General features: G+C 47.2%; 1 protein-coding gene across 1 annotated transcript in view; it reads left to right on the forward strand.

The window, feature by feature from the left end:
- The window catches only part of BCR (BCR, RhoGEF and GTPase activating protein), a 160,852-nt gene that overhangs the window by 141,433 nt on the left and 6,170 nt on the right, over positions 1–13,249 (forward strand). The window contains exons 17-21 of the mRNA XM_019506859.1: positions 8,788–8,847; positions 8,990–9,099; positions 11,249–11,388; positions 12,209–12,343; positions 12,867–12,972. Of these exons, the coding sequence (XP_019362404.1) occupies positions 8,788–8,847; positions 8,990–9,099; positions 11,249–11,388; positions 12,209–12,343; positions 12,867–12,972 (551 nt within the window). The remainder of the gene's footprint in view (positions 1–8,787; positions 8,848–8,989; positions 9,100–11,248; positions 11,389–12,208; positions 12,344–12,866; positions 12,973–13,249) is intronic.

Below are 13,249 nucleotides of genomic sequence, written 5' to 3' on the forward strand. Positions count from 1 at the left end.
CCAAAGTGCTGGGAGCTGGGGCAGGTGGGGCAGCCATTGCTGGGGCTGGGAGAGCAGGCAGGGGATGGGCCTGTGTGATTTGGAGATTCGGCAGCAGCCAAATTGATTCAGGACAGTGATTCAAATCACTGAATTGAATCGCTGTCCCCCGAATTGGCCAAATCCAAATCTGAAGTGAATACTAGCCGCTTCGCACAGGCCTAGTATACATCCTTATGTGCCAAGTTCGGGGGCTCCTCCGTCCCTACACTCCTGCCACATACCTCCGGGTGTTTAATAGTCTCAATCAGATCAGTGTCCCAGCGTCGTTGCTGTAAGTGTCTCCCTTGACTCGGGGTATACCAAATAGTCCGTTCAGTATTGGTATAGAAAAAAGCAATTGGACAGGCTGCTCCTCCTCCAACTGCAGCTGGACGTGGTCTCTCTTCAGCTTGCTGCTGGATCTGGTTTCCAGGAAGCTTTTGAGGTCCCCGCCTGCTCCCGGGAGCCAGTCACCAGCTGTTGTCACTGGTCCCTTGAGCTAAAAGTGAGAAAAGCTCCCCCACATCAGCTGTGTTTTGCCTCACCTTAGAGGCACCTGAGGAGCCACAGCCACGTCTCCACTCAAGCTTCCAGTTCAAGCTGGCAGCCTCTCTTGATGTTGGCTCTTGGCTCTACTGCTCATCCCCTCTCCGCCAGGAATGAGTGGAGACACCGTCCTGGCTCTGCAACTTACATGGCAAGCGGGGTTTCTTCCCTGCTCTTCTCCCCAGCTCTGCCACAGTGGTACAGTTGCCTTCCCTGGAGATTTTCAAAAGGTGACTGGAAGTGCATCTCGTTGGGGTCATCTGACCTTAGCAGCCTTTCCTGCCTTAGTGCGGGGGGTTAGACATGATGATCTCATGAGATCCCTTCCAGCCCCTAACTTCTTGTAAATCTATGCATCTATACTGGGCTACTTTTTTAAGGATTGGAAGTTCCCTTGTAGAATCAAAAACAGTTATTGTAATGCAACAGCAGAAATCAGTGGGTGAGGGAAAAGAATTATTTATTATTAGTGAAGTCAGTATTTCTTCCTCCTACTATTTTTAATATTTGTTTTCTCTCAAGATTTTTCCAGAAGCATTTGCATTATGTCTTTTCACTTAGGATCTCTGAGACGCCATGTGTTCTTGTTGTCATCCTTATTCAAGACAAAATCTACCCTCCGTAAATACAAGTAGAGTTGTTTGGAAACCAAAAGGAGTTGGGTACACTTTTCTGAAATCCCACTGAGTCTAGTGGCCCAGAGAAGTCAGGATTCACATCTGCATCCTCTCATTGCAGAAACTGGGAAAAGGTTCCATTGCCTAAAAACCACCATGTATTGTTAACCCATTTGGTCTTACGGTAAATCTGCAGCTTCCCAGCACTGTTTCTGATATACCATATTCTCTGTGCTGGAAGGATGGGGACAATTGGTGTGGAATCCTGGAGCTGTGAAATGTTTATTAGCTGTCTGTTGCATCATGGCTGAGGAGGAAGGAAGGCTGTAAATCGCTCCTTGTGTCCAGACAGAAGCTTCCAGGAACAGGCAGCAGACTTAATGATACCCATTGCTCATGTGTTCCTTTTCTCTGGAATATTTTATTGACCTCTTTTTATAGCCACAGGCAAAGCTTCATTGTTTGTAGGTTCTGAACTTCCCTCCACATTATACAAACCCATCCCATTCATTTCTGACAGGGCTGCTTATGAAATGGAATAACCCCTCTAGAAAGGCTGCTTCGCTGAGAATGGCAGCAGCAGCTGTATGGCTCTCACCTCCCATGGACACACAGGTGCACCAGCCCACCATGCCAGAGGTGCTGCTAGGTGCAGACAGGAGATGAGCTTCCCAAGCACAGTATGGGGTCAGGATATATATATATATATATATTTTTTTTTTTTTTTTGCCTCGACATAACAGGAAACTCCCCGTTGAGTTAAATGGTACCTGGCAGCTCCTCTCATCTCAAGTGAAGGTTGTTTTTTTCCTTTACATTGTTTTCATGGGATGAATTCTTGGCAGGTTGAAAGCTGGCTCTTCTGCTCCCTGGATTTTGCCCTTTTCCTGCCTGGCAGGTTGGTCTGGGCTCTGTGCAGGAGTTGGCATGGCTGCCTTTGTTTACTCTCTGACTGCGTCTGGGTGAGCAAAGATGTCGGCAAGACTGTGACAAACCCTGGGAATGGGCTAGTTGCGTAAACCTACGTTGCTTCGTCATCCAGGCCCCAGAGTCGGCACGGGCCTCAGTACCTTGGCTTCCTCCATTATTTTTTTTTTTCTGCATGAGCAACGCAGGCAAGCCCCTTCCCCCTCCAAAACAATGCTGGGAATTCAGGGGGAGAACGTGAACACAAATATTCTGGTGCTCTGACAGCCATGTTCCTCTCTTGCCACGCAGACTCATCAACCTTATCTGCTTAATTATCTGTGACATTATGTAGAAGGGTGTCAAGCCATTTCCCTTCTCTTTTTTATTCTTTAGACCTGGAGATAGATGGTTTCCAGAGCCGACTCCAGGCCATTCACTCACTTGATCATGTAAGCAGCTTGCCCATGCAGAACAGCAATGAAAACAGGGGTGGAAATGAAGAAAGCAACCGGTTGTGTCTAAAGGGCAGAGCTGGGGGAAATTAACATGTCAGTGGTGAGCTCAAGGAAGAATGGGGCCAGGCAGGACTGCCCGTTTCCAGCAGTAATGAGCTGCTGACAACAAACTCTCATCTGTTACAATTAGAAAGTGCTGAAGTGTGAAACTGCCATGGGAATGTAAAAAAGGGAGGGAATAACGGGACTATGTAACGCTAACCTTACTAACCTTAAAACTGCCTCGTTTCTTGTCTCTTCATCTTCCCCCTTCATTGGTTGCTCCTTGCTTTACCCCTTTCTGGGACTTCCCTCTGAACTGCTGCCCCCCCTCAGATAAGTAACTACACCCAACCAGAGCCTCCCCCCCTCCCCCATGTCCTGCCTTGCCTTGCCTTCCCCACCGGCCATGTCCTGCTGTCTCTCCTCCCCACACCTTTTTCCCTAAATCCTTTCTATTGTGTGTTCTTCTCTATCATCTCTTTGGGCCCCACCCAACAAGGTGCTGTGAACCCCAAACTCTCCTTAGCTTCATTGTTGTTTTTTGCTTAAACAGGGGCTTAGCCATTTCTAGGGTCTGACTCTTTATGTTGAAACCTCTGCCGCACAGAGCTATTGTGCTTTGTGCAGGTTGGAGAGGGGGAATTTGCTGAGTGCAGGGGGAGAGCTTCACAATGTAAGCTTACCACAAGCATCACCACTGCCAAAGAAGGGCTGTGGTGGTGCTTGATGGGGCTCTGGGCAGCAAGGCCAGCCACAGAGCAGTTGCATCCCTGCTGCAGTTGAATCCGTGCAAGCAGCAACAGAGTTTAAAGATGCTCCTGCTGCGATTTCTACAAGCAACACCCATTTTTGGGGCAGAACTTATAGTGACGAGACTACTCCTCCATGTCCTGGATAGTCTGTTCCTACCCCCAAAGGTCCTGGAAACAAGCCAGGCACCAGCTTTCTGCAGAGATGTGAGAGGCTTCTGGCTATTAAAAATCAGTGATTGTTCTAAGGAAATTTGCATCTATTCCATAATCTCAGTCTGAAACTAATGCAAGGGTAGCTGACACTAGGAGCCCTCCCGGGTCTTTAGCAGTGTGCTTGGCCTGACAGCTCCTATGGGTTCGTCCGCGGAGAGCAGTTGTCCTCCGCGTGGGTTCTGTTCTTTTACCGAATGTTCCTTTTTCCAGGTCGTTGACCCATAAATCGGACCTTTCACCAGCCACTGTCTCCTCCTGCACTGAGCTGTCCCATTTACTAGCCTCCTGTGCCTTCACCCTCCAGCCCAGCACCCTGTTCTGACTCAGCTGCCTTTTCCCCATGCGACGCTTGCTGACCCTGTCAGTCAGCTGCCTGTACAGTGCAGTAGTGCCAGCTTGCTGAGAGATGAGGGAAGCTATGCTGTCCACTTCCCTTTAGCTCTGTTGTTTCCTTCTGTGGTTTTATCAGGTTGCTGGGCCTGGTCGTCTTGACTCGTTCAGCAGCGGAGTGAGCGTTTATTCAAATAACGTTGTGGAAACCGCTTTAGCCTTGAACGTTTGATCCCATTGTATACCGGGGTTAGATGGTACTTGCCATCTAACCTTGACTTTCTCGTACTCATTTTTCCCAGCTTCCTCTCTGTGGAGTACAAACTCTTTTCCTTGGAGAGGTTCCAGCTGCAGGGAGTGGAGGAGGCCTTCTGATCCAGCAGCCAAAGTTTGGAGGGGCCGGGGAGTTGACCATGCACAATGCTGTGGGAAGGGAAGGGATAGGTAACAGAAGCTGTTCTAACAGCCTTTGGCAAACACCAGGGCTTAATCACAAAGGACAGTCATCTGTTTGGCTATTGCCTCAAAGAAGACTCCTGACAATCCTAACCTGCCAGATGGCATTCACTCTGGAGACAAAGCACAAAACTGCAGTTGGTTTATCTTTTGTAACATCTGTTTACTTGCCTTCGCCTTGCTCCACACAGTGGGAGTTCGCTACTATGACTGAGCAAGACTGATACTGCCTGGGCACCTCCTGGCACTTCTCCTGTCATACTTGAAATAGGCGGAGCCTCTCTGAATAGTTTTCACACACACTGCTTCCCTGCCCGCCCTAACTATTTAATCACTACTTGGTGATGCATATGCTCCTTAAAGAGCCTTCCTCGGAAGAGTGCATGAACAACCATTTTCTCAGCCATGCATAGTATGAGAGATGGTACCAGAAGCACTGTTACCACCACAGATCCAGATTTTCCATTTGCCATGAAAAAGTGTGGATTTTCTCTTCAAAGTGTGGATTTTCATGTTCAAAAAAGGGAGGAAGGAGGACCTGGGAAACTATAGGCTAGTTAGTCTTACCTTGATCCTGGGTCACCAGCTGGCTGGAGGGCGGCACCCAGAGAGTGGTGGTGGACGGGTCATTTTCGACCTGGAGGGATGTGGGCAGTGGGGTCCCCCAGGGCTCAGTCCTCAGGCCTGCACTATTCAACATCTTCATCAGTGACTTGGACAAGGGGGTAAAAAGCACCCTGTTCAAATTCGCAGACATCACTAAGATGTGGGGGGATGTGGGCACACTAGAAGAGAGGAATAGGCTACAATCAGACCTAGACCGGTTACAGGGGTGGGCGGATGAGAATAGGATGGGATTCAACACAGGCAGCCCACATTTGCATACACATACGGGCTCCCCTCCACAGGGAGCGGGGCTGGGCTTTACACTCTGCTCCAGCTGCAGCAGCTGCTACCTCCCACATGCAGCACCCAGGACTCGGGCACTGGGGGGAAGGGGGCTGTGGGCCCTGGTCCTATAGCCCTGGCAGCTGGGGGTCCCCTCCAGCAGGGGGTGCACTGGCAGGGATGGGGGACTGCAGGATGGGAGTGAGAAGCAGCAGTAGGGCCAGGGGGCTACAGGCTGGGAGTGAGGGGCAACAGCATGGGCAGGGGGAGGGCACAAGTGTATCAGGGCTGCTCAGCGCCACAAAGCTGGGGGGTGGAGGGACAACAACCACAGCTGGACCCACATCCTGGTGAGCAAAGGGGGCAGGTGAAGCTCTGATTTTCCATGATAAAAAAACAACAACATCAAACCCCAAAGTATATAGGTATTTAGAATTTATTTTATTATAATGATTGAGGCACTGGTACACTTCCAAATTGCTTTAAAATTGTTAATATATCAATAAAACATTGTGTTCAAGTGAGATAGAGCTAGATAGATAGTGGCATTTCATTTTAATCACAGGAAAACATGGATTTGGGGTTTTTAATCAGAAAATTTGGGATTTTTACCAGAGAATTTGGGATTTTTAAACAGAGGAAAGCCAGGATCCCTGGTTACCACAACGTTTCTAACAACAGATCAGAGTCACCCAGTAATCAGGTTTTCAGGAATGCTGAGTTCAGTTCGCAGGAAACCAGACACTTCAGAAATGGTTTCCTCTTGATTCTGGGAATAGCATGTTGTTGAAAGATGCAGCACTTCCACCTTGGAAACTTTTTTGGGGGAAAAAACAACACGGATTACAGCTGATTTGAAGGGACTTGGCCATCTGTCCCGGAGGGGGCAGGTCCTTCCAACAGATCCCAGTCAAAAACCTCTTGGCAAACAGTTGAGATTGAGGGTTTTAGAAGCCACAGCAACTAAGCACCATTCTTTGATCTCCTCAACACCGCACAGCCGGGATGTGGGAGCTGCTGGTCACCGACTACTCCTTGCAAGGAGTCTTCAAGTATTTCTGCCACAACTGCACCTACAGAAGCCGCTCCAATTCTACAGGGAAACGCACGTGTGCGGGCAGCACCCCACTGTGGGCCCATATCTATAACAAACTGCGTGGAGGAAAGGTTGGGTTGACTCGCTTTCTCTCTCTGCTTGTCTGGGAGGCAGGGGTTGGGGTCTGATCTGTATAACTGAGGGCAGCATTTGACCATATGTGTTGATAGTTGGTAGAGGGGAGTGGGACTTATCAAGAGAGGCTGTTTGCGTGGAATACCATCTAGAATATCAGCGACTGGCATTGACCACTGACCAAACGTTTACGAGGTGCTGCCTCAGCACTGCCCTGCATTGTTTTATCTAGTTCAACATTTGACCTTGTTTTGCACAGGGTTGGGGCAGGGAAGGTTGTTGTGCTGTGGGACTCATTTTATTTAAGTATCTTCCTGTTTGTGCCCCAAGATGTGGATTCTGAATCCATACTTCCCATGGTGCAAGACAAGAGCGTTCACCTGCTCTGCAGCCATCAGGGGTCCTGGGGCAGGATTTTATATTGCAGAGCCATGTCAGGAGAGACTAAGATTTGTTTCCTTCAGTCAGGTTCCAATTGCTCATACAATTCTGCATTCAGATCTCTCTCCTCCAAGCTCAGTCTGAGCTATTTGGAGCTCTTTGCAGGTGTATGGTTCACATATATTGCTAATCTCTAGGACATGACAGGCTGGCTTCCAATCTTCTGGTTTTCATGTTGCAAGAAATTAAGCAAGACCTGAAAATGGAGAGTCCAGATCTAGCTTCCAAGCTTGTACTGATCCACGGATTCCTGCAACAGCCAGGTGCTCTGTCAGGGTGGGGAACATTTCTTGCCTTTATGTTGGAGGTGAAGTGAAAAAGAATAGGGTGTGCTGGGTTAGGGTGCTTCATCCACTTCCCTTTGTGACATCTGCTTTTCTCAGCAGATTTCAGCTGCTATCTTGCTTTGGTTCCAAGTCAGAGCAGGGTTTTAAAAAGGACATGACTGACATCTGTCTTTGGATTGGGGTGCTCAGGGAAGGTCCTCCTGAATTTCACTCCATGTTCCTCCTCTGTTTTCTTCCTCTGAGACCTGACTGTTGAGACATCATGTACTTTGAGTTTAGTGGGCATTGTTACTTTCAGGAACAGGTACATTTTGGTGCTGGGCATGCTCAGTGATGTTGCTGAACCAACTCTTTCTCAGCCCCACTTTTCATTTCTACCTGAGCCCCAGTATGACAAGTCCTCGGTGCTCCAGCCCTGCTGGTCACTGGGGAATTGTGAACCAAACTCCCCACTTGTGGCTGCATTACGACATTTGTCCTCCGGCTCACAATTGGAGCAGCGTGGAACTACAGTGCTATGGGAAGCTCTTGGAAGGAGTGTGCTTCAGGAAAGCATCCTGTCCTCTGGGTCACCCCTTCTCTCCAGAAAGCTCTGCAGGCTGGTGCCCAGGGGGAAGCAGCAGAGTGCTGCAGCTCAGGTCTTGCTTTTTGATATGCTAATGATGTACTTTACTCCCTAATGAATCCACAGTGTCAGGTGCTTAAAAACAGTCCCTGAAAGAGACTGATATGGTGTCCAGGTACCCAAGCAAGCAATTGTGTTGTTGAAGACCTGGATAGGTTGGACCAAATGAGCATTAGTGGCAAAGCCTAGGGTTTGTGATTTGAAGATGTGATGAATTGTTCTCATCAGTTCCTTATTTGTGAAGCAAATCCATATAAATGCTCAGACAGCCTCCTTGCTAGCTGCTTCACCAGGAAGAGCTGTGCAGAGGAACCAGGCAAGTTCAGACGGGACTGATGAGAGAGGCTACAGATGTCTGTCTTTAAACCTCACTGACACACTGCACCTGGGAACCCAACCCCCTGAAAGGCTCCCAAAGCTGAAAGAAAAAACTCCCTGCCCAGTTCCTATCCCTAATCTTGTCACCCCCAAACTTTTTAAAAGCAAAACACCTGTGCAGCAATTTTTTATAAACCCAGCTGATGCCAGCAAATGAGCTGCCTTTCAGTTTGGGGCCAGCAGCTCGTCAGTCTGTTATTTCAGAAAGGAGGAAGCCCCTTGCTGGATTCCAGATGATCACTCTTTTCTTTTCAGAAAACCTATTCTGCCAACTCGCAGCCCTCTTGGGCAGGCTGTCAGTGCCATAATTTTTTGTTTTGCAGTGGCAGTGAGCAGTCTGACTGTCACTTAAAGGTGAGGTTATTGGTGCTAGAGAAACAGTTTTGCTATCAGAGGTTTCCACTTGTTAAGTGGATGTTGCACATACATCATTGCTGGGGTTTTCATCTCTACATTTACGGTTCATATACAGCCCTGTTTAGGGTAGCGTGCTCTCGGTGAGTGACCTGACATCTGAAACTTGCGGCTCTTCTCCGTTGTGCTGTGACATTGGGATAAAGTGGAGAATGTGTTTGTTTCAGCACTGAATTTCAGGCCTGGCTGAACTATTCTTTGGGTCCAATTTCTAACCTGTGGGTAACTTCCATGTTTTTCAGCTGGATCCACAGGTACTGCAAGACAAAGACTGGCAGCGGACAGTCATCTCAATGAATGGAGTAAGTACAGAGAGCTGAGGCTGGCACTGCCTCTCTGCCAAGACTTACTATCATGTTTTACTTTCTCTGCTCCTTGTTGTGACAGTTTTAAAAAATAAACTATGTATTGCTTGAAAGATAACAAACAGTCTCTTCCTCACAGATCGAAGTGAAACTGTCTGTGAAATTTACCAGTCGGGAGTTCAGCCTAAAAAGAATGCCATCCCGCAAACAGACTGGCGTCTTTGGAGTCAAGATTGCTGTTGTCACCAAGTGAGTTGGCCAGTCACAGTTCTCAAAGAATCATAGAAAGTTTGGGTTGGAAGGGACCTCAGGAGGCTATCTAGTTCAACCCCCTGCTCAAAGCAGGACCGTCCCCAACTAGATCATCCCAGCCAAGGCTTTGTCTAGCCAGGTCTTAAAACCCTCCAGTGTTGGAGAGTCCACAACCTCTCTGGGTAACCTTTTCCATTGCATGTTTATGACCCTCCTAGTGAGATAATTCTTCCTAATATCTGACCTAAACTTCCCTTGCTGCAACTTGAGACCATTGCTCCTTGTACTGTCATCTGCCACCTCTGAGAATGGTCCAGCTCAGTGGTTCCCAACCTCTGACAGATTGAGTACCACCAATTTAAAAAGATACAACTTTAAGTACCAGCAGCAAATTTTTCAGTTCGGCCTTAAGTACCAGTAGCAAATTTTTGTCATATAAATTATAATAAATCTGTTAACACATACCACTGATGGGTTGTCTGCATACCACTGGTGGGACCTATTCCACAGATTGGGAATTGCTAGTCTAGCTCCGTCCTCTTTCAAACCCCACTTCAGATACTTGAAGGCTGCTAGTCAATCCCCTCTCATCTTCTATTTTCTAGACTAAATAAGCCCAGTTTTCTCAGCCTCTCCTCATGAGTCATGTGCCCCAGCCCCTTCACCACTTTCATTGCCCTCTGCTGGACTCTCTCCAATTTGTTCACATCCTTTCTGTAGTGGGGGGCCCAAAACTGAACACAGTACTCCAGATGTGGCCTCACCAGTGCTGAATACTCACCTCACCAGTGCTGAGATTCACCAATCTCTTCTTTGTTGATTTATTTTAAACACAGTGGGCCAATGAAGTAACTCCTGGTTTTGTCCTCAGTGAGCAGACAGATCCATATACCTTTCTATCCCTGCATGACTCTTATCAATAGCAATTTCTACAGAAAAGAACTGTTTTGTATCCTAGCAGCTTCATTCTTTGCATGGAAAAAAACCAAACCACCCCCGTGCTTGGAAACCCAGGGTGTTTACTTCAGACATCTCTCACTTTGCTGTATTCCAGAAATGCCCCTTGACCTTTTTGTCTGTACTTAGCTGACTTGGCTCCAGATTTCCAAAGCTACTGAATTGCAGTATTTCCTTTCCATGCTCGGAAATGTTCAAGTGCTCTGGATCCTGTTGTATTATATTAACCCCTGATCTTTTGTTATGAATTGTTTGCCAAGAGAAACCTGTTTGTTCATGTTAGATAATTTGGAAGCCTTGGAATTTCCTCCCCAGGGAAGTTCAGTAACTCGGCAGCAGCAGAGATGCTGTGGAATCGTCTAATCACCTGCTAGTGTTACAATCACTGTGCATAGATGACCCAGCCGTACACTCCAGTCTGCAGAAGCAGTCAAAGCAGGGACCTTGCAACATTTCAGAGAATTTTCCATAGCTTTAACTGCACTTTCTGTGCCCTCTCTGGCCCTGCTCTTTGCTTCAACCCTCTCCCTCTCCTTCCATCAGGGTGTGTATCCACATCATCCCTACCCCAACCCCAACAGACTTACCAGCTGGGGGTAGCTGTTAGCTTCCTGTTTAGTCTATGGTCAAATCTCCAAATCTGCCAAAGCTTTTCCAAAGCTTTTCCAAATCGATATAGAGCTTTTACTTGGTCTCCCGATTCAATTCAGATTTGGAAATTTGGTTCCCGAATCTCCTCTGAATCAAATCAGCTGCCAAAGCTTCACACAGCCCTAGCAATTAATACTTATGAGCTCACCAAGTGCTCTTCTCTTGGAAGTTGAAGTCCCCCCTCAGCGTGAGTGTGCACAGATAGGCCTGTTCACCACATTGCTACAAAAACAGTTTCACTAAATTTTCTGTTCAGAAAAAACAAGCTCCTTGGAGAACTACCATATGACAGGGAGAATCCAGTGGTTACATCCTTACCTCTTACTAGTTCTTAAACTAGTAACATTCAAAGCAGGGGCTCTTAAACTGTGGTAACTGGGCTCCATTCACTTCAGCACAACTGGTTGAAAAGAGGCTATGTGATGTTTGTGAGCCACTGACATGGAGTGGTCTCATTCTGCCCCCTGCCTAATGCGAGCCTGGTAATAGTGTTCTTTCCACGTACACTGGACTGAACTCTTCTTTCCAACTTTTTCAGGAGGGAGAGATCCAAGGTGCCTTACATTGTGCGCCAGTGTGTGGAGGAGATAGAGCGGCGTGGGATGGAGGAAGTGGGCATTTATCGTGTCTCAGGGGTTGCAACTGATATCCAGGCCTTGAAAGCTGCCTTCGATGTCAGTAAGTATTTGCTCCTGATGTTTTCCTCCCCACTAGCACTCCACTGCAAGTGCCCTTTCAGGTTGCTGTACTGCGTTAATTGTGCCTAGCCCAGGAAGCATTAAGAAATGGAGATGCTGGCACAAGGGTTATCATCTAAAACACACAATGGCTTTAATAGTGATCTCCAGGTACAGACATACACAATGGACTGGACCCTTGCCCTGAGAAATACACTAGTTATTCTGCCCAGCAGGCACAACTTGGTGGTTTGCCATACCATGTCACACACTCCCTAGAGGAAGTGGGAACAGCCAGAAGCCTCACTTCCTACCTGGTCCTGGTGACTTGGGATGAATGAGGCACTTGCAGCTGCTTGAAGAAGCTGAGGGCATCTCTGAGTATTGGGATGGTCCAAACAGGGAACAGAAATGTATTTAATTGAACTTATATGAGGCTTGATCCAAATTTCATTGACGATGTTGGAAAAACCCTTTTTTGACTTTGCTGGGTGTTGGATCTGGCCCAGGATAATGACAAAGTAGAAGTACTTCTGGGTATTTTGGGTTTACCTCTCACCCAGGCTGATTGGTTCTGGGGCATTGGCCTTATAGCTGCTTAACAGTCACAGGGCAGTGAATGTAATCCACTGCGTGGCACTGAGATATGAGATGAATAGAGAATGTTGCAGTCAGCCCAAGCACAGTAACAGCAGGCAGTGAGCATCTGCTTTTTGGGCAAAGAGAAAGAATAAACAAAGGGAACAAAATAGAGGCAGACAGAAGAGCAAACAAAAGACCAATATTTCATTACGTGCCTATCTCCTTGCTTTCTTTTCCAGACAACAAAGATGTGTCGGTGATGATGAGCGAGATGGATGTTAACGCCATTGCTGGGACATTAAAGCTGTATTTCAGAGAACTGCCTGAGCCCCTCTTCACAGATGAACTGTACCCCAACTTTGCAGAGGGCATCGGTGTGTAGCAGCAGAAATATATGTTAAATGTGATTTAAATTAACATTGTGCTTCCTTTTTTAAAAAGGCACTTTAGCAGCATAAACAGTAATATCTATAATATCACTGTAATACAGTGGAGGTGAAGGGCTCTTACTTTTTAATCAGCCTGAATCCTACCTTGATTAGATTTTAGACTGGGGAAAGGTGCAAAAAGGCTGAGTTTTGGACATTAAGAATGGAAGAGAGATCCAGTTCAGAAGAATTTGAGTTGCAGCTTCCTAGGTTGATTCAGAGCAGGGGTGTCTCATTGGTTTGGGGTCTGGGGTGCTTTTACATCCCCTGCACAAAGGACAGGATTCTTAATCCCCCTGTCAGAAGAAAACTGAAAGTCCAAGGGGGAGAGAGGCTGTGTCTGGGAATACTGAGCCTCTTGCTTGTGATATTGTTGCAAAACATTTAGCATCACCTAGTGGGTTTGGCAAGTTCTGCTGTACATTAAGGTCTCATTCCTTTCCTGTGTGGTCATGTTTTTCTCCTGCAGCACTTTCAGATCCGGTTGCAAAGGAAAGCTGCATGCTGAACCTATTGCTGTCACTTCCAGAACCTAACCTTGTGACATTCCTTTTCCTTCTGGACCATTTAAAAAGGTAACACAGAGACTCTTCAGACAGGAGCACTAACTGTGTAGATCAAGTCAGACCTATCTTGGATAGAGGTTATAGGCTGAATGATCTATATGGCACCTTCGCTGATTTTCCCCCCCCCCCCCATATTAACTATTGAGTAGTCCATGCAAAATAGTCTTGTAAGGGGCTAAATCTTGAATTCTGTACTTCTTGATGGCACTGGAATTGTACTCAAGGAAGAGGGGAGAAAGATGTTAAAGGCTGGAACCAATGAAAATGTGAGTTCCTGCTATCCTTC

The sequence above is a fragment of the Gavialis gangeticus genome, unplaced genomic scaffold (genome assembly GCF_001723915.1).
Source record: "Gavialis gangeticus isolate Ggan-Ray unplaced genomic scaffold, GavGan_comp1, whole genome shotgun sequence".
NCBI lineage: Eukaryota > Metazoa > Chordata > Crocodylia > Gavialidae > Gavialis > Gavialis gangeticus.